The 22,095-nt window shown below is 32.8% G+C and overlaps 1 protein-coding gene across 3 annotated transcripts; it reads left to right on the forward strand.

Moving 5' to 3' along the window:
• The first annotated feature begins 204 nt into the window (after nt 1-204).
• On the forward strand, nt 205-5,298 carry LOC112023828 (putative disease resistance protein RGA3). Of its 3 annotated transcripts, none has more exons than XM_065781558.1 (2): nt 205-3,616; nt 5,041-5,298. In XM_065781558.1, exon 1 carries the CDS (start codon nt 320-322, stop codon nt 3,611-3,613), a length of 3,294 nt encoding a protein of 1,097 aa, XP_065637630.1. In that variant the 5' UTR covers nt 205-319; the 3' UTR covers nt 3,614-3,616; nt 5,041-5,298. The 3 variants fall into 3 exon arrangements, with proteins under 3 accessions (XP_065637630.1, XP_065637629.1, XP_023912223.1); XM_065781557.1 differs by lacking the exon at nt 5,041-5,298 and adding an exon at nt 4,048-4,227; XM_024056455.2 differs by lacking the exon at nt 5,041-5,298 and adding an exon at nt 4,094-4,227.
• The last annotated feature ends 16,797 nt before the right edge of the window (nt 5,299-22,095 follow it).

Consider the following 22,095-nt stretch of genomic DNA (forward strand, 5'->3'; position numbering starts at 1 on the left):
ACAAGACTTTTTGAAGAAGAAAGAAACCCGCGTGGGCTACCCCTGATCAATCGGTCGTAAAGTCAATCCCGTGTGGAGCCAGATGTAGACTCTCTAGCCAATCAAAGGACATTAACAATTTAGAATCCAAAGCAGAATATGCTGCCTGAGTCAAGTCCACACCGCGTGGAGCCAAAGGTAGAAAGACTTTAACTGGTAAAGTAACTACGCAATTCCCTTTAGGCAATTCACTTCCCCTGAGCTATCCTGTATTCCAATAGCATTTTGTTGCCAGAGTGAGTGAGTGAGAAAGAGAGACACAGAGAGAGAGAGAGAGGGAATGGCAGACATACTTCTATCTGCCCTGGTGAGCTCTATGGTGGGTAACTTGAATACTTCAGCACTTCAAGAATTGGGAGTTGCTTTGGACCTGAGAGCTGAGCTTGACAACCTTGAAAGCACACTTTCCACCATCCAAGCTGTTCTGCAAGATGCAGAGGAGAAGCAGTGGAAGAGTGAGGCTATCAGGAATTGGCTGAGAAAGCTCAAAGAAGGAGCTTATGATGCAGATGATGTTCTGGACGAGTTTGCAACTGAAGCTCTAATACAAAAGGCGGAGAAAGAGAAAGGTGTGAAAAGCCAAGTAAGTAGCTTCTTTTCTCTTCAAAACCGACTTATATTTCGCATGAAGATGGCACATAAACTGAAGAATGTGAGGGATAGACTAGAATCCATTTCTATGGAGAGATCTAAGTTTCACTTGAGAGAGGGAGATATAAACATGGAAGTCTTTGATATAGAAAGAAGACAAACTGGCTCACTTGTGAATGAAAGTGAGATTTATGGAAGAGGTGAAGAGAAAGAAAAAATCATTCAAGTATTGCTCACTAATCTGTCTGATCAAGATAATCTCGCCATTTATGCCGTATGGGGTATGGGGGGCATGGGAAAAACAACACTTGCACAGTTGATCTACAATGATATTAGGGTGCAAAGGCATTATGATATGAGAATTTGGGTGTGTGTATCAGATGATTTCCATATAAGAAAATTGGTGAGAGCAATCATAGAGTCCATTGATGGTAGTGCATGTAATCTTTCAGAATTGGACCCATTACAGCAACGCTTGCAGGAAAAATTGCGTGGGAGGAGATTTTTGCTTGTTTTGGACGATGTTTGGAACGAATACCATGACAAATGGAATGGCTTAAAAGAGGTGTTGAGGTGTGGATCGAACGGAAGTAAGGTTATAGTGACAACCCGGATTGAGAATGTAGCGCTTATGATGGCCACACTACCTATACACAACATGGGATGTTTGTCAGAGAATGATTCTTGGTCCCTGTTTACAAGATGTGCATTTGGGATGGGAAGGCTAAAGGAGAGATCAGAATTGGAATCAATTGGCAAGGAAATAGTGAAGAAGTGTGGAGGGGTACCTCTAGCAATAAAGACTCTTGGAAGCCTCATGAGCTTAAAAAGTACGGAAACTGAGTGGTCATCTGTGAAAGAAAGTCAAATTTGGGAATTACCAGAAGGTGAAAATTCCATCTTGCTAGCGCTGAGGTTGAGTTACCACCATTTACCCCCACATCTAAGGCAATGTTTTGCTTTCTGCTGTATATTTCCCAAAGATCACGAGCTTAATAGGGATAAGTTGATACAATTGTGGATGGCTAATGGTTTTATTCCCTCTAAAGAATCATTGGAGCCCCATGATGTTGGCATTATTATCTTCAATGAATTAGTGTGGAGATCTTTCTTTCAAGATGTTGTGGAGCGTTCTTCTAGTGAAATAACATGTACAATGCATGATCTTATGCATGACCTTGCTCAGTCTATTATGAGGCTTGAATGCATTGTGGTGGAATCTGACAAAGAGGTCAAAGTTCCAAAAATGATTCGTCACTTGAATTATACTCAACGCACTTCTTGGGATGTTGAAGTATGCAAAGTCCGATCTCTACGCTCATACATTGTGTCACCAAATTATTACAGTTACAGTGAGTATAAACCTCCTCTATCCTTCTTTTTGAAACAAAAGTATCTTCGGGTGTGGGACTCTATTGATCAACGGTTAGAGAAAGTACCAAAATCAATCACTAATTTAAAACACTTGAGGTATCTCGACATGTCTTATTCCTACTTCAATGTTTTACCTGAATCAATAACTTGCCTCTTGAACCTGCAAACGCTGAAACTAGATTATTGTCATTCTCTTCATAAGTTGCCCAATGGTATGAGGCACATGAAAAACCTTATCTATCTTGGGCTTAGATCTTGTAATTCTCTTACTTGTATGCCTGAAGGGATGGGACAACTAACGTGCCTCCAATCATTAAGCATCTTCATCGTTGGCAAGGAAAATGGTTATCAATTAAGTGAGCTGAAAGGACTACACCTTCGAAATGAGTTGTCAATAAAGGAACTTGATAATGTAAGAAATTTTGCGGAGGCAAAAAATGCAAATTTGATTGGGAAACAAAATCTTCATTCGCTAAGTCTAGTTTGGCAGGAGGAAAGTCAGTGCCCTGTACCAGAACAGGTTGAAGCTGTTCTTGATGGTCTCCAACCTCATTCAAATCTGAAAGTGTTGTGCATTCAAAACTATTTGGGTTCAAAATTTCCAACATGGATGCAAGATTTACTCCTTCATGATCTGGTTGAAATTTCTCTAATTAAGTGTGAAAGATGTGAACATCTGCCACCTCTTGGCAAACTACCATTCCTTAAGGTTCTTGAAATAATTGGCATGGATTCTGTGAAGTATCTTGGCAATGAGTTACATGGAGATAGTGCAATTTCGTTCCCATCATTGGAGAGACTGAGTTTAGAATCGATGGCTAATTTGGAGGAATGGCAAACAATGGATGGAAGAGAGAGTTTTTCCTGCCTAAGATCATTATATATCTGGGATTGTCCAAAGTTAGTTGAATTGCCTATTATTCCTTCCCTTACAAGTTTGTGTATCTATACAAACAATGCAATGTTAATTAAGTCAGTGATGAATCTCACTTCACTTTCTTCCCTTCAAATTGGAGGTATGCATGAATCGACACTTCTTCCGGATGGACTGTTTCAAAATCTTACTGCAATGAAACGCTTTACACTTGATTATTGTAAGGGACTCGAAAGTCTACCAGAAGGACTCCAGTACCTACATTCTTTACGGGAACTCGTTATATCGGGCTGTACAAATATTTTGTCCTTTTCGGTAAATGGATTGCGGGGCTTGTCTTCACTACAGAGGTTATGGATTGAGAACTGCGACAAATTCTGCTCTTTATCTGAAGGAATTCAATATTTAACTAGCCTTGAGGACTTACTTATTGGTGGATGTCCGGAGTTAGTTTCCTTGCCGAAGCAGATAGGATGCCTCACGTCACTTTCTTCTTTGCGAATTCAGCGCTGCAATAATCTAATGTCTATACCGGACGAGTTGCAGAATCTTACGGCACTCAAAACATTGAGAATTGAAAGTTGTCCACATCTGCAGAGGCGGTGCAAGAAAGACAGCGGCGAGGATTGGCATAAGATTGCTCGAATCCCCAACATTCATATCGTCGATCGTCCACCAGTACAATCAAGGAATCGTTGCAAGGCGCTTCAGAAACTGAAATTTTGGTCCACATAAAAGGTAACTGATTGCCCCTCTGGGCGTCTCTCTCCTCTTTCTCTCGCTCTCTCTATTTTTGCACAGTTTATAATAGAAGGAGATGCAAAGGAGATTTTTCAAAGCTTACTAATGGAATCAAATGATGCTTTGCAATTGGCTAAGAGACGTGTTGATGGCCAAATTTAATTTGATTGAGAGGAAGCACATTTAATTTAATAGAGTAACGTTTGTCATTTTGTTTCTGGTTTTTTTTTTTTTTTGGGGTGTGTTTTGCATTCTTTAACTTTTTATGTTAAAGAAAAAAGCCCCTTGCAAAATTTTGTTCAAAGCATGAATAAATAGATGATTATGTGCATAATTGTGTGTTGATATGTGAATTACAAAATATCTAGAAGACATTAGCTTTAAAGACTGACGAATCTTTATTTTATTTTATTTTTTTGATGAGTAAGTCTGCTAGGCACTTGGTTTTGCCAATGACAGTGCTCTATCTTTTAGGTTCTAAATTCCCAAGGTAGAACTTGGAATTAGGAGGGCAGTTCGTTTGCTGGCTGCGCGCGGCGACATTGGCATTCGGTTCTGCTGCTATTTAGCTGATAAGGGTTTTTTTTTTTTTTTTTTTTTTTTTATTCGGTTCTGCTGCTATTTAGCTGATAAGGGTTTTTTTTTTTTTTTTTTTTTTTGTCTGCAGCTAGTTAAGGAAAAAATTATTTGCTTAAAATTTTTTATAGGGCTGGATTGTTTGTTTTGAGTAAAATTTGTTGGATGGACTTAATTTTTTTTTTAGTTTTGCTATTGATAATATTTGTTGTTGGGCTAATTTTTTTGGCTTTATTTTGTTTTAGATTTTAGAGCTATAATTTTTTTTTATGGACTTTAAAATGATTAGAGTTATGAACTTTTTTATAAATTACTGATGTGTTGAGTGGTTATTGGTAAGTAGAAAATTTTGTAAGTGGCCCAAATGCAAACTAATAAGAATTTACTATGTCAACAATTTATAAAAATGTTGTAAAAATGTTTGTGGCTAACTGGCTATAACATTGCTTTTAAAAGAATCAATGATATTGTTAAAAGGACAGTGTAATTTTATATAACAAAATTGTTAAAATTAATACTTATATGTAAACTAATATTTTAATGTAAAAAAGGGCCAAGCTTAGCTCCGTCTTTGCTTCCTTTGGGCCTTTTCAGATTTTCTTTTTATTTCCCTTACTCCCAATGAAAAATTAACAGGATTTGTGACAAACTTTTTGAAATTATTTGTGGTCATTTAAAGTTGTTATGGAAAATTTAGGAATTTATTATTATAGATTGCATGTGAATTAGACATTTGAATTGTGAATTGTAACTTCATCTACAGGATAACTTTTGTTTCCTTGAATCACCCCACTCTTAAGTATTAGAATTTAAGAAATCTAAACTTGCTTTTTTTTTTTGGGCAGGTAGAGCTCATAATTTTCGGCACTAATAAGTTACAACATATTAATTCTTAATTTTTGACACCTTTGGAGATTACTAATTGAGAATTGGTTGGTGTGAAAATTATAGCCAAGCGTTTGATAGCTAAGTATTTGATACAAGAAAAATTAGAAGAAAGAAGAGGGAAATGCAGAATCGTAGAGCCGAGAGTATGAGAGAAAGTAAAACTTGTATTATTCCACTCTTAACCTCTGAATTACTGTACAAGAGACTATTTATAATGGATTAACTAAACAGTAACTCAACTATGCTAACAGACCGCTAACAACTTAAACCACACCTCTCAAGGGCAATAACTAAATTAACCAATGGATTGTTAAACAGAACTAGAGCCAGAATGACTAATATGTTATGACTACAATCTACAATATAAAATAACATGTTGTTGTTAGTATCTTTTCCAAACTGCATGCCATGTAGCAGCAGAATCTGTAAATGAACTCAAACTACAAGTCACAGACAAGGCCTTAGACTTGATCTGTAAGTGACTGGTAAAAAGTCGAGAAATTACTTATTGGTAAATGATTATATTTTCCTTAAACTAGGAGAAGGTTTTTAAGAGAGGCCTTGGACATTTACATGGGTTGCAGCTGTGTTGTACAATTTTCAAACTATATAATACGTTCACTTCTCATTCTAATTATGCAATGCAACAATTTTGGAGACATTGTGGATTGATTTTGGTCCAGACCATCTATCATCACAAATAAAAGGACTTGAATTAAACCATATATAACATCGAAGGTCTAAATCCAAATTTTTAAATATTTTGAGAAAAATTAAAATGAACTCAAACTTTAAGAGTGTAAATTGCAATTTAGTCTAGTTTGGTGACCTTATTAAAGCCAAACTTTGTTAGCACATCCGACAAGAAGTCTCATTCAATATTGTCATATGCCTTCTGCAAGCCCTATTTCACTCCCAACATGCCATCCCCTTTCTTTCTCATTTTGAATTTCTAAACTCTCCTGAAATATTATGGAATTCTTGGATATTGATTTGCAAGGAAGAAAAGCAACTCGATAGGGAGAGCTCACTTTTCTTACATGGTGTACAACCTTGAAGCAATGATCTTTTAGAAGAAGCTCCATAAGAGCATTCCCATCAAGTGTGTCAAATGCCAAATATTTGGCATTTGACATACCAAACTCTAAAAAAACCACTTCCATCAAGTGTTTTAAATGCTATAATATTTTGTATTGATGAACAGTGCAATCTTAAATTTGAGACCACACTATTCACCAATTGTAAAACTTATATTATTTTTTTATTCAATGGGGCCCGCTTTCTCTTCTTCTTATTTTTTTTCTTTCTCATTTCTTTGTCTTTCTTCTGTCTCTCATTCTTACTCTGAGAGCCTCCAACCATTTCTTTGCTCTCTCTCTCTCTCTCCCTCTCCCTCTACTTGACATCTCTACCTCCCTTTTCGACGAAACCCAAGCCAGAGCATCAAGGCAAGCCTATCTCTATCGTAGTGGATTATGGATTTGGCATTTTGGATTTGACCAGCGTGGGTCTCTGACCGACGTGGGCGTCAGCGTTAAGGGTAGATTGGCGTGGGTCATCAGTTAAGAGTTCGGCATGGGTCTTTAATCAATGGGTCTCTAATCGTGTGGGTCTCTCTAGGTGGTTGTTTTTCTTTTTCCTTTTCCAATTGTTGGTGGTGAGGAGGTCGTGGGTTTGTGATTTGGTTGTGATTTTGGAGGGTTGTTTTTCTTTTTCCGGTTGTTAGTGGTGAATGGTGATGAGGTTGTGGGTTTGGATTTGTGATTTGGTTATGATTTTGGTGGTTAGTGGTCATGGTTGTGGGTGGTGGTGACAGTGGCAGTTGTTGTAGCTGTGGTGGGGCCAGCGAATGCTTTTATTTTTTATTTTTTTGTTTTCGATGGTGGTGGCGGGTAGTGGCTAGCCGTGGGTATGGGTTTGCAAAGAAAATGGTAGGTTTTTCAGAGAAAGGGAGAGACAAAGGCTGTGTTTGGCAATATGTAAAATATTTTCCAAGTGTAAAATATTTTCAGTTGAAAATATTTTACGTAAAGGAAAACATTTTCTACTATTTGACTGGGTTATGAAAATTACACCGGAAAATTATTTCTTGCGTTTGGTCTTGATGTAAAAAATCTATTTTCAGAAAATGTAAACCCAAGCCAGCCACCACCACTAAGGACAGGCACAACCCACCACCACCCACACCAAATCCAGATCGAGAAGAGGGAAAAAACCGCTAGCGCTGCTCCATTGCCATCACCACACACAAAAAATCCACCACCACCCACACAAAACCCACCACCACCCACAGAAAAACCCATCGCCATCCACACAAAACCCCCCACCACACCACACAAAATCCACCACTACCCACCAAAATACCCCCACCCATAACACACAAAAACCACCAAAACACCAACGCCCACGCCACCACAATAACAACAAAATCAGAGTTCAAAGAAAATGAAAATCAGGCATAAAAGCCAGTTGGGGGTTTGGTTCGACTTAGAGAGAAAAAGTGAGATGAGAGAGAGAGAAGACACTAGATCAATGACATGCAGTGTCCAATTCGACCTTGGTTGGTCGGAGGGCAAGAGAGAGAATGCAATTCGGCGAATGGTGGCAACGAGATCGAAAGGAGATGATCTAACCCAAAGGGCAGCGGTGACGAGATCGAGAGAAGGATGAGGCAATATAGAGCATGGTGGCATCAGGCTTCAGGCAGCGGCGATGATTAGACTTGGTTCAATCTTTCTCTTTCTCGGCTGGAAATGGAAATCGTCGGACTCAAATAGAGGGTGGATCGGAGGTGAGGTGAGGTTGTCAGACTGAAATGAACTCAAACAGTGGAGGAAACTCACCGTGGGTGGATTGACGGCGCTCGTCGGACTGTGGGTGGAAGCTCGGACTAGCGTGAGGGAAAGGATCGACTGCGTTTAGCATGAGGGAGAGGGTGGAGCTCAGTCACAACTGATGAGCTTGGAGAGTACCAATGATGTCTGTAAGGAGTGCGTGTGAAAGGTGTAATTCATTTAAAGGTAAAATAGGCACTGAAATGGTTTTATGCCCCAAATGCCTTATTTTACTGTTAATGCGGAATACCAATTCCGTTTGACCCAATTTTCAATACCTACCAAACACACACCGCGGTGTAAAAGCATTTCCGGAAATCCTTTGAAGCCAAAACAAACGTAGCCAAAGAGAAAGAAACAAAGAATAAAAAAATAATATTTAAATGAAGTGCTAAAAATTTTAGAATCTTTGATGTATGATGTATTATAAAATGAGATGTTAAAAACTAAAATTTTGAGTTTTGAGGTGGTATATGCTAAAAATTTTACTTCCTTTGATGGGAATGCTTTAAGCTAATAGGCCTAAATTGCAAAACGATTGTGCACCATCAATCAATGCCAGAAGCTTTTAATTAGTTTATTTCCCACACAATGCCTTTTATTTCTTCTGTCGTAAGTATCCAACAAACACTGGCGGCTCCACATTAGAGCCAAGGTGGTCACAGGACCACCCTGACCTGGAAAAATAATCATTATTATATATAAAATTTAAAAATTTTATGATTTTTTTACTCTTAAAAAAATGTGTGACCAGCCTAAATTTTTTTAAGCTCAATTTAATTAAACTTTGGACAAAATTTAGCAACAAATTAACTTGGTTGTAGACTAAGGCTACAACTCCACTCGATATATATATATATATATATATAGATATATAATTTTTTATTGGATACGAATTTTGACAAATTCACAATTAGATTACATTTTTTTTTCTTATACCCTCCATGCTTGCAAAACTTCAAAAATATCAAAGATTAATAGCTTATGTTATCAATCAAATGTTTAAATTTCGAGTTTTTTGTAGTCTAAAATTATACGCAAAAAATAAGTTTGTAGATCAAATAGTAAATAACATCCGATTGACATGAAATTTGACATGTGTTTTAAGAACATACAATTCAATGGTTAGATTTTCAAAATATGTAGCCATGTTAATTTGTGTAGTGAAAGTTATAGTCTTGTTCCTCTTAACAATATATTGAGCCCTTACAAACAAAAAGAAAAATCCAAGAAAATTTTTATTTAACTAAAATTTTGAAAAAGATGTAACTTGTAACATTGATAATGAGATTATCATGCAACGATTTCAAAATAAAAAAATTCGTAGAAGAAAATCGTAAGACTTCATGTATTTGAGGTTTTTTTTTTTTTTTTTGCTTTTATTTTTTGTTGTTGTCAATATATAAATTTATATTTTTATTAGATTTTATTTAATTTAAGTTTTTTCATGACCACCCTGAAAAAAAATTTCTGGAACCGCCACTGCCAACATATCTTTTCATTGTCAATATATATCTTTGAAACATGGTTTGGATGATGCCCTCCAAATCCTCTGGCAATTGAAATTTGCTGGACTCATTATAATCCTCTAAAGTTGGAAATGAAGTACTACTTTATCCCATTAGGATCCTTAAATCAAAGGTTATCATCCACCTTGATACTGTCCACATAATTCCTTCTCCTCTTAATAATCATGGAGAGTTGAAAGAATTGTGTTTCTATCCCCTTCCTCCAACAAAAGCTCTTGCAATTTCTGCTCCCGAATCACTTCCTATCTTATCTTCCATTCATCCATATTTTTGTTGCACAAAGTCTATAGCAATAATGTTCTACATTGAGGGTTCCAATTGCTGATGATCAAGTAATCTCTGTTCAAGAGCTTTGAACTTTGTGCTGTTTCTACCAAAAAACGCAATATTCCAATTGCTGAAGATTAACAGTAATCTCTGTTTAAGGGATTGTCAAAAATATTTCACTCAACTAACATTCACAAAGTCTTCTGATCAATGTTAAATTTTAACCGCAAATTTAGCGTCCACAATTGGACTATACAATCCGAAGAAATTAGATAAGAATACTTTTTTTTAAAGCACAAGATTAAAATTTTAAAAAAAAAAAATTAACCACAAGCATAACAAAAATTTAAGCACAGCCATAATACAAGGCTTATTAATAAGACCCACCCCAAAAAAAAAAACACAAAAAAAATAGTATCTATCTATAATCCCCAAAAAAAAAAAAAAAAAACTTGAAGTTGAAGGCCCAAACTGAACAAACGTGAAACAGGCAGGAGGCAGGCCCAAGCTTTTTATCATAACAAATACAATGAATAGAAAGGCTGAAACCTGAAAGCCAGAAACCTGAAAGCCAGGCGCCCAAACCCAAATAATGAAATAAATTATACCGTAGAGCATTCACATCAGCTCTCTCATAAAAAATATTATTTTGACACACCAAAAACCTACTTTATCATTTTACCACATCATTTTACATTATCTCATTTATCAGATGTTTTATTCTTCAATTCTATACATTAAAATAATATTTCCTACCCATTAAAATAATATATTTACCCAAAACCCAGCAAATATACAAATGCACAGCCAGTGGCAGTCGCCACCACCCAAGAACCAACAGCCACCGCTGCAACCACTGTGACAACAACAACCACCACCACAAACTACAACCACAACCACCGGATCCTCCAACAAATTCCAAATCCAAAAACTTCAACATAAAAAAAAAATAAAAAAAAATAAAAAAAAAAAAACTCAAAATCTTCAACAAAACCCCAACCCAACAAATCAATCAAGGACCAAACTCAATCAACCATCGGCCACGAGAGTTGTGGAGGACGATGAGCAAAGATCTGCGACTGCCCCTGGGCGAGCAGAGCTTCAAATCGGCGAGCAGAGGTTCAGATTAGTGAGCTTCAATCAGCGAGCTCTGCTTCAGATCGGAATCGCCTTCTTCTTCGTGACAGGAAAAGAAAGAGAGAGAGATAGTGACAAGAGAGAGAGAGAGAGAGAGAGAGAGAGAGAGAGAGAGAGAGAGAGAGAGAGAGAGAGAGAGAGAGAGAGAGAGAGAGGCGCAGAGACAGAGAGATGGAGAGATTAAAAAAAATGAAAGTGAGAAAGAAATAGGGAGCAACGGAGAGATGGAGACCAGAGAGGAGAGAGAGAGAGAGCTGTGTTGCAGACAGAGAGAGATGTGTTGGGAGGAGAGAGAAAAATAAATAAAATAATCAAAAGAATTATAGCATTGTTGTCCGTACGCTCTCATATTTGAGAGCGTACTGTAGCATGTCTTATAATTTTGAGACATTTAGCACATCTTATGAGAGGCTGTAGAATGCTCTAACACAGAAAACTCTCAATCTCAAAACCTAGAGTAAAGGCGTAGGGGCGCAGAGGCGGCAGAGCAGAGAATCAGAGAAGGAATGAGAGAGGCGGAGAAAGCTTGCTTGAGCCTTGAGATGAGAGAGGCTGAGAGCAAAGAGAAAGAATCAAAGAAACAGAGGAATCGTAAAACTAAAAATTTTAGGGAATTTGAGTTGTCTTATTCGTTTTGATTTGTGATTGTTTTGTGATTAGTCTCTTAAACCGGATTTGTAGTTTATCTTGTTGATTTTTAGTTTGTCTAGAGAATAATAATGTTATTTTTGATAATAATTTTGTTTAGAACTAATGTTTAACTGGATTTATAAAAAAAAAAAAAAAAAAAAAAAATTGGTTAAAAGGATAAACCAGATATTTCTAATTCATCTAAAACTTCTTTTTTTGGCCCCTACTACCCCTTTTTTTCTAAAATTTTGGGGCCTCCTAATTCGCCTAAGGGTAGGGCTGGCCCTGATTGTACTCTTTATATTCCAGATAACTATATGCTGCACGGGTATAGAGTATATACCATTGGCCTATATAATTCTAAATTTTTAAATGTTACACCACTTCGGTACCCATAAAAAATTAGAAGAATTGTGAAAGGAAAAATGTAGAAGATTTGATAATGGATTGGGACATTGAACAAGGAGACAATTTTAGTTTTTGGATACGCTCAAGGAGATGACAAGAAAGCCCTCATAGTTGGGCATACGTCTAACCTCGTCCGTGAAGACGAGACGGGGGCTACGAAACAATCATCACATGGCTTTCGAATCCCGTGAAGAAAAAGACAGGCTCTTTCCGATATACACAGAGGCGTCGTTTTAAGGTTCCTTATCAGCTTCTCTCTGTCATGTCCTCTCATATCTCGATCAAGAATGTCGGAAAAAAGTGTTCCTCTTATCTTTACCAGCTGTAGACACACGTGAGACTCGCATCCAAAAATTCTGTAATTCACACTCGTTGTCGTAACTCTACGATGTGACTAAGGCTGACTGTAAGTAGAGGATTCATAATTTACTACATAGGATATGCTTGTGAAAAAATATGGTAAAAGTTGTCATCATAGAATAAAACACTCAGATATTTTGAGAGGAATGTTTCATGAATAGACCGACTTCAAACATATCCAAAGCACCACTCAATTTCATAATATGTTTAAGCGTTAATTTGTGATAAAACCACCACAATTACTTGTTGGAGAATAAAATAGTTTCATAAAACTTTTCTCTTCTCTTTAAGCTTTAAAAAAAAAAATACAAACCTTTTGTGGTTTCCTCTCAAACATGTTTTAAATGTAACACTTAATTCTTTGTGATATTATTTTATTTGTAAAATGTTAAACATACGTGGAAATAAGTAATAATAAAAAAAGTAAAAAACTGTGTGAAAATAAATAATGACTTGTTCATTTGATGAAATATGCACATATTATTTTCACATAAAATAGCTCTTCTTAGAGATTTTGTATTACATTTAAAACTTCTAGGGGTTTAAGTGTCACACAATTAACGATTTACACATAAAGTGATATCACATAGAATTAAGTGTTATAGTCCTCTTCTTTCTTTTTTTTCTTTTTTTTTTTTTTCTTTTTTTTGCTAAATAAGATAGAGCGCATATTATTAAGGCGGCCCAAAAGAGGCAAGTGACAATAGATTTGTGTCAAGTGTTATAGTCAAGATCTCAAAAGATTTGTGTTTTATAGATAAATTTGAAATGGTTTTTTTGTATTTTTCTCTTTTAATTAAAAACACTTTAAAAGGAGAGGGCAGTTGTGGCAAGAGTTATAGTTAAATCTTCAAAAAAGATGCTAAGAGTGGCGAAGTCAATGATATGATCTGTTTTTTTTTTTACTAAAAAAATTATCAGAGTTCTTATCCCTACCTTATTATTGTAATTATTGAATTTAAAATTACTTTTTTTTAATAAAAAAATCATGGTTCTTATTAAATATTCTTTTTAGTAAAGAAGGACAGGTCATTTCCCATTTCATATTTGTCATCATTCCATATTTCATATTTCATATACTTTACCTATTATAAAATAACTATTAGAACTTCAAAAGTGCGGTTGCTTTAAAATTGTGGTTGCTTGGGTGCTTCATATATATACACCTTTTAAGGGATTTAAACTATTGATATACTCATTGAAAATAATGAGACATGTCATTGAGTTAGAAAACTCTTGGCAAGTTATGGTTGTATCAATACAATAGTACAAATTGAAACTTTACTGTTTATTGATTTTTTCTAATATTGTCACATAAGTTTTTAAAAGCATATATGTTTTTTTAGAGAAAAAAAAATATCATTATAATTAATATAAATGTTATAATTTGATTTTTATATTTGCAAATATTTCTAAACTAAATAAGCTTAACAAAATTAGAAAAATAAAGCAACCTGACACGAAACAATTTCTGATTAAATACTATTTTACTTTTTTTTAAATAAATTTTAATTAAATTAGGGAATTTATTTTTAAAAATTTTTCCATTTGACTTCATATTTATTAGTACTTATTGCTTAAATATTCAAATATATGAATATGATTTATCAAAAATTCCCATGCACTGCATTTGTTATTAATTAGAATACTATATATTAAAATTTACATTAATGCATTTCAAAATAAACATAGGTAAATGCATATTTAAATTCATACTTCAGTTTTCTTTAAAAAAAATACATAACTTGCATAATAATTATAGTCATTTTTATGTTATGTCAACTGATGAAAAAACATTGTAAGAATATTATTTGGTAGAGTATACAAATTGTTAATTCTTTTTTTATATATTTATTTTTTGGAAAAAAAGAAGAAGAATGTAATATTTTTATTTCTTAACTTAATTTTTATTTTTAAAGAGTTTGGTTACAAAATTTGACATAACACTATATCAAACAATAGGAAGGTGACATATAAATGATTGTATTCAGGGTTTAGAAAGTGATTGTATACAATTAAGTGTGGTTTATTAAGTAAACACATATCATCTTCCTATATTGGTTATAACCAAATTGTAGCCAAACCTTATCATTTTTTTAGTAATACAATAAATTTATTTCATGTTTATATTTTTCAAATAATTAAGTTATACACAACTAATTTTTAGAACATGATAAAAAAGAATTTACTTTATATTTGAACTAAATAACAAGCTTTTGTAAGCTATTATAGATTAGTGTTAAATGGATTGGAAGCTGTTCCAAATCTGATTTAAATAGAATGGGTTAGAAGTAGTTTTAGACGGATTTAAAATAGTTAAAAAAAAAGTTAGAACTATAATACATTCAAAGTGATAAATACAAGTATAATAAATTTAATTTTCTTTTGATTTTTTTTTTAATTAGATTTGTGCAGTTATATATTAAAATACTTGGCATGAAAGTTAGATATTGAATGACACTTTGGAATACATAATGAAATTTAGGCGGAAGGACTAGTGATTTTATTTCATCAATAAAACCTTACTTACGTTTTTCTTTAAAATATAGAGGAATTAAAAGGACACTTGACTAGAATGCAGTTAGAACCTACTTTGGAGTTGTTGAGGGGGAAATTAATGCCTTCAAATAAAATATGGAGATGCCAAGCCGAAACTCGACCATGAGCTCTTGAGATGATACTCAAAGGCTTTCGGTATAGTGATAAGCCTATCCAAGCAAAAAATAAAAGTTGCACCTTGACAAAAAACAACAATAAAGCCCAGCAAACACTTGATTATTTGGGTTAGTGGTCCTATTATGGTATTACAAGAAGAACAAATTCTCCAGGGGCAGTGTAAAATTATACTTAAGGTCCAATAGTCAATTATTAAACAAATTTAGGAAAGTGTTCACTTCTAGAAGTCCTTGTGTGTCTTGGTCAGAAGGGTCTACGGTACTTTTCAACCATCATTACATTAATATGAAGGAAGAATTCTATTATTACAAATACATTGTATTCTTCAATAGTAAAACAAAAAGTAAAAACTAATAGTTCCATGGTGAAAAGGAAAGGGTTATTTGGCATGGTGTGAAGGGAGAGAGAGATTCCAGCTCAGTGCAGCAGATATTCAACTAAGATTCTTGAGGAATATATATATGTGGAGTACAAATGGGATAGTAGGGACAGTTTTGAGTGAGTGGCGTGAAGGCTTATAATGGGAAATGCCAAAACTAAGTCTTTAATGGGGAAGAAGAGTTGTTTATGGTTGATTGGAGAGCATTTATGAGCTTGGAATATGCAGAAAAATGAAAGAAATGTCTGAAACTAAGTGAGTATGGACATGAGTGGTTTATTTGTGGGTTACTGGGGCTAACTACAAGCTGAAATTTGACAAAATAACAAAGGTTTTTTAGAGGATTTGGTGTGTGTTTTGTGGGCTGATGTGCTTATCACACATGGGGGAATATTTGGATAATCTTACATTAAATGCTAAGATTTATGAGATTGTGTTCGGCCAATGGGATTAAGGTAGGTACTAAGGGGAAATCCTAGTACTGCAACTGAGATTTGGACCGTAGAAAGTAGAATTCAAAACCCTAAGCCAAGTGTCAAAGTTTAAACCAACTTCAAAGGATTCTACTGGAGATCCCTTTATGCTCTCCAAACCACATGTTACCAAATTTTCCCCTTTAAGATTCATGGGCTTGGTTCATGAACCAATTACATACAATTTTAGTAATAAAATAAACTATTTAGTTAAGAATTTCATGAGCTTGGAGGTCTTGGTCATGGCTTCCTTGACTTGTAATCAAAACTTGGAGAAGAAGGATATTTATTGCCTATTAGCTTTTAGGTGTCAACTTAGCCACTAGTATTGTTCAGATCGTGATTGGCAGTGGCAGAAAGGCTACTGGGACGGGTGGCCAACTCCTGATTTGGTTTAAGAGTTTGGTTGCTTCTTGAGGTGCTTTTTAGTAGAAGGCAGAACTAGATTGAGTTCTCTAGCTGGGTTAATTTGCACACAAGAGGGCTAAGTACTTTGTGGGCCTTTGACTTGGTGGTTATCTCAACTTAGGCCTATCTTTTTGCCTTCTCATTGTAAACCCTACAAAATAGTCAAAACTACCAAATATTGCCATGGATTTTTATTCCATACGGGCTTTAGTTAATAAGAAATGTATTCATGAGCTTTAATAAATATTTATGATAGGTTTTGGGTATTAATTTCCATAAGATTTAAATAACAACTTGTATAGTTTCTCATGATTTCTGCTATGGATTATTTTGTAAATGATTTTTTTTTTTTGGGTTTTAAATAATGAACTCCAATGTTTCTTGAGAATAATATTTACCGTGAGTTTTAAATAGAGGAAATATCCATGGGTTTTAAATAAAATATGGTAACAACCACTATAGTGAAATAATGTGATATTCTTGTGGTTTTTTATCATAATATGCTTGTAAGGTGAATAATTATTATGAGTTTTGGAAATAAATATTATGAATGTTGTGATGTAAGATAGATAGTGAACATATGTTCTTATATAAATTCCATGAGCTTGCAGTATAAATAGATGTCATCGGTCTAAGATAAATAATCATGATTTTCCATGGGCTTCTATAAAATGATTGCCATGGGTTTTGAAAATAGATAATTGTCATAAGTTTTAGGAGCTTCTAATATTATAGTAATAGGTTTAAAACCTAAAGTATTATTCATTATTGAACCTTAAATGAAATACTTATGATATAATATTTTGCCAAGTATTAATAACATTAGGCTTTAAAATAGTGACAACGTAAGTTGAGTTTTTTTATTTTGTCAGTGAGAACTGGGTTTTTTTATATTACCAACGTAAGTTGGGCTTTTGATATTACTAATGAAAATTGAGCTTTGATGGTGCCGTATAGTAACGGGATTTGATAATTTGCCATGGATTTGAATCATGGGATTCGATTATGGATTTGAATTCCATTAAATAAAAATATCTTGCCATGATTTGAACCATGGGTTTTAATTATGGATTTGAATTCCATAAAATTGGCATGGGTTTAAATCATGGACTTTGATCATGGATTTAAATTCCATCAATAAAATTGTTTTGCCATGTATTTGAATCATGGGCTTTTCAAACATTGCTAAACATAAATATTCTTAGACTTTAAAAAGAATGAGATTTTATCTTGCTCAATAAAATAAATAATTTGGGGATGAGTCTAAATTATAGGTTATACAAAAATATCAGGTCCTATAACGTATTATATTTGTAGCCCAATTTTGTGATAAAAAGAATAATGGTTGTGGGCTATAATAATAATATGGTAAAAAATATTTGAAGAATCCCAATAATTTGTTGGTGATGTTTGAAAATAAATAGGTGGTATTTAAACAATATTAGGTGTAAAAAAACAATATATATATATATATACCTTAATAACAGTATTGCATGAGCATATTGCTACTTTCTTCTTTTTTTTTTTTAATATAACAAAAGTTGTGTTTTTTTTTTTTTATATTGCATGAGCATATTGCTACTTTCTTCTTTTTTTTTTTTAATATAACAAAAGTTGTGTTTTTTTTTTTTTTTTCTAAGATAAAAGTTGCGTATCAAACATTATGGCTGCATGCTCTTTCAAATTTTCTTTTTCTTTTTCCTTTTTTTTTTTTCCTTTACTCCTTCAGCCACATGAACAGTCATTTTCTGATTTATTTGGCACACTTGGTAGACTTTTTTTTTTTTTTTCTTTCTTTCTTCAATCCCGATTAACAAAAGAGTCCTCAGTGCAGTATAACTATATTGAAATTATCAATCTAATTTTATTCTAAATGAAACTTTATTACCAACCTTCCATGAATATTAAATTTATATTTCAATTCAAACTCTACTACAAAAAGTTTCAAATTAATATTAAAAATTAATCATTTGTTTTTAATTATTTTAATAATCAATTATAATTTTTTTAATAAATTTTTTTTCTTACACAGTAATAGGCCTTCGTAATATAACTTAAGGTAATCTTTTCTTTTATTTATTTTATTTTTATTAATTATTTTTCCATGTAAGTTGTATTATTAAAAAATAATTTAAAAGAACTTTATTATTTATTTTTAAGTTATTTTGAATCATCCACTATAGTTTTTAGTATTAATAAATAAAAATGATCTTTGAAGATGATGGAATTCAATGATTATAATTTAAAGTAAGTTATCTTTCATTTTTATTAATTATTTTATTGTTAAAATTTGATGATATTTGTCAAATTGTTTTTACTCTACTTATGAACGTTAATTAATCAATTTGAGTAAATGCTAAATTTGGGCATAATGATGAAATTACCCTAACTGATTACGATGGAAAATCACCATTCCCTTCCCATTTGATTCCTGATTTAATTTAGATGGTCGGAGGCGCATTGATATAATTCTCTCACATTAGGGTGTTAATGGAGCAAATTAGTTTGGAGGATTATAAATGAGATGAAAGTTTTTGGCGAAAAAAAAAAGGTAATTTGTGCAATATTGATATAAACATCCAAATGATTTTTTTACACAAATGGATAATGAAGTGAAAAAAAAAATTCTTATTCAAACAAAAAAAGAAGGCAAAGTTTAACTACAAAATTGATTGTAGCCTAAGGCTACACAACCTTATTCAATATATTTTTATTGAATGTAAATTTTGACAAATCTACCATTGGATCATATATTCTTTTTATATTCTCCATGTTTGCAAAATTTCAAGAAAATTAAATATCAATAACTATGTCATCAATAAATTGTTTAAATTTCAAGTTTTTGTAGTTTAAAATTTTGCATAAAATATTAGCTTATAAATCATATAGTAAATAATATCTAATTGACACAAAATATGACATGTATATTAAGAGCGTAAAAAGATTTCCAAAATATGTGTAATGTTTATTTTATTAAGGTTGTAGACTACAACCAATTTTGTTGTTAAATTTCATCAAAAAAAAAAAAATGAAAACAAATTAATGCCTACATATATAAAAGGGTTGGAACTTGGAAGTGGAACACATGAAGAAATGTCTGAAGCCTGAAGGTATGGTCTAACAACGACAGAGGTTCACAAAATTCTGTTTTTCATTTTTTTTTTTTTTTCATTTTTTTTTTTTTCTTTTTTCTTGATGCGAAAAACTCTGTATTTCTTGTTTGGGTACTCGGGTCTTTGGAAGCTTATGGAGACACCGCTGCCAGGAATCATGCGCCGGCTAAGATCGACTTGAACTTCAAGGACAGTACATTAGCAGCATAAGATTATATATATAATAATTTCATGGAAATAAAAAATTTTAAAAAAATCACTGATTTCATTGAAAAAAGCAATAAAATAAACGATAATAAAAAATATCTTAAGTTACAGTAATAGCACATCGAATAAGAACTTTTGTAATATTAGTCTTCCATTTTGTCTGTATAATGCACGAATCAACAAATAAAATTCTTATGTAAATTAAAGAAAAGTTTTATAAGTATCTTTAAAATTAAACAATAAGATAGATAGTACATCTAGAACAGGAAATACCCTAAATTTACGTGGCTGAAGAACATTGAATAAGATTGATTTTGTTATAAAAATTTATGATAATTATTAAAATAATTTTAAATAAAGAATGAAATTTCTTTTACATTTTTAAACTGCTTAAATATTAAAGATATTAAGACTCAATAAATCAAAACTATTTTAAGCTCATGTACTTGTAGAGCAAGCAACATAGTCTTAATCTTACTTTTAGTGCGAGTGCTACAAGTCTAGGATTAGCCTAGGGTTAACTACTATATACCTTAAATTAGTTCATTGTTACACAAAATAATTCATAGAGTAATAAGTAGTTATTAAAAGCTTTCCATAATATAAATAAATAAATAAATAATTTTCCATTGTTTTTGTATTTATGGAGGTTTGGTGCGCAGAGCACGGTGTTTATTTGGGCTTGGACTCTACTATGATTTATGATAAGTGCATGATTTCTTATGTATTAACTATTAAGGTTAGGGCTTTGTAACTGAATTGACACATTCTTATATATAAAGTGTTGGAGATTTAAGGAGAAAGGGTTCAAACTACGAAATTAACAGCATGTTGTAATTATCCCTTAAAAATAAAAAATAAAAAATAAAAACTATTACGTTTAGGTCCTCCCTCCACTCTCCACTTCAAGATGTTAGAAAATAACTCTAGGTCTCTTTTGTTTAGGGACTAGGGTGTTTCAGTCAAAAAAATAGAGACAAGGGTAGCTTGCTTCATCAAGAGTTGTGTACCCAACTTATAGTCTTTATTTGATCGTATGTGTTTCAATGTTTTAGCATGTGTATTCCTCAAAGTCTTACCAAAGTGCATCACAAAGCTTAGATGCTATAGTATATGAGAATTGAGAAGGGTTTTGGTCTCAATCACAATATGAAACACACCAAGAAACCCTTCTGGCTGGTGAAGGGCTGAAGCTTAATTGAGATCACGAGGCACATAGTACCAATCATAAGAAGCTAGCTGTAGAAGCGACAGGCATTCTGTGTTTTGCTTTAAGCTGAGGAGAGACATCTCTCTCTTGCCACGTGGTTCCAATGTGAACTGAAGGACACTGTCCTAACAAACACGCAATCACCCCAAATTTGTTTATCATTAGTCATTCTTTCAATTAAAGGACTCATGACATTTGTGGCTACTCTGCATGTCTCGTGAACCGACAGGGACCCAACTATACCTATTAGCATTTTTTTTTTAACCAAAAATTCGAAGCCTATATAAAATGTCACAATTTTTATTACAACTGTTCACGTAGCAAACTGTGAGTAGTTAAGAAAAAATTATAAGTTTATGTAAAAGTAACTAACAGTCTGTTATAGTCTAACACATAAGATAGTTGTGATAAAAATTATGACATTTTATGTGGTACTAGAATTTTTTTTTTTTTTTTTACACCAAGAAAGGAACAAACTCAATAAATGTGAGTTAAAAAAAAGAATCAGAAAGCCAATCTTGGACCTTACTTTATCTACCTTTCCTATCTCCTAGTTACCTTACTTTTTGAGCTGTTTGGTAGAAAGAATTGAACCAACGTTACTGCTTATAGTTTGTGGTTCACTAGTTTTTTGCATGAATGACATAATGAGGCTGGTTTTATAAAACTAGAAAATCTAAAATTTAAAACCTAAGATAGCTAGAAGAAAAAAACAAATAAGTCTAATTCACAGAAACTATATCATCATTATAGGATCAGGAGCGGAGCCACGTACATGGGTATTTCCTAAATATATAAATATATATATATAATTATTTTAATGTTTTCAAATTTTAATCTAGAAAAATAAGAGTTAGCCCCACCAAATATTTGAATTAGTCCAATGATGCTCTTAAAAAAAAAATTTGTCTAATAGTTATAGAGACATAATTTTTTTTTTTTTGTAATTTTTTATTTATTGTAAAATATGCTCTTATATCTGTTAAATATTTGATAAAATTTGGCACCAAACGTGTTTGGGTCTATCTTTTTCAACCCGTTATGTGGTAATTAATAAGTTATTGACTCATTAAAAAAATCTTGTCATTAAAACTACACATGAAATATCTCTTTAGTTGTCACATAATGGGCTAGATCAAGATAGTTTCAAATATGTTTGGAGCATAACTTATTTCTTCAAGTTTTGGATTATTCATATTTTTGAAAATTTCATTAGCTCAATTGAAAGATTTTTTACTTACTTTAGTATAAAATTTGATAATTTGTATTAAAAATGAAACATTTTTAAGAATTTCACTGTGAAAAATGGTAAAAGTGAGTTTTATTTTATGAAAGATCACCATCAAATATAATTTTGATTGAAAATACTAAGCTCTTTTTT

Source organism: Quercus suber, unplaced genomic scaffold (assembly GCF_002906115.3).
Source record: "Quercus suber isolate HL8 unplaced genomic scaffold, Cork oak 2.0 scaffold_270, whole genome shotgun sequence".
NCBI lineage: Eukaryota > Viridiplantae > Streptophyta > Magnoliopsida > Fagales > Fagaceae > Quercus > Quercus suber.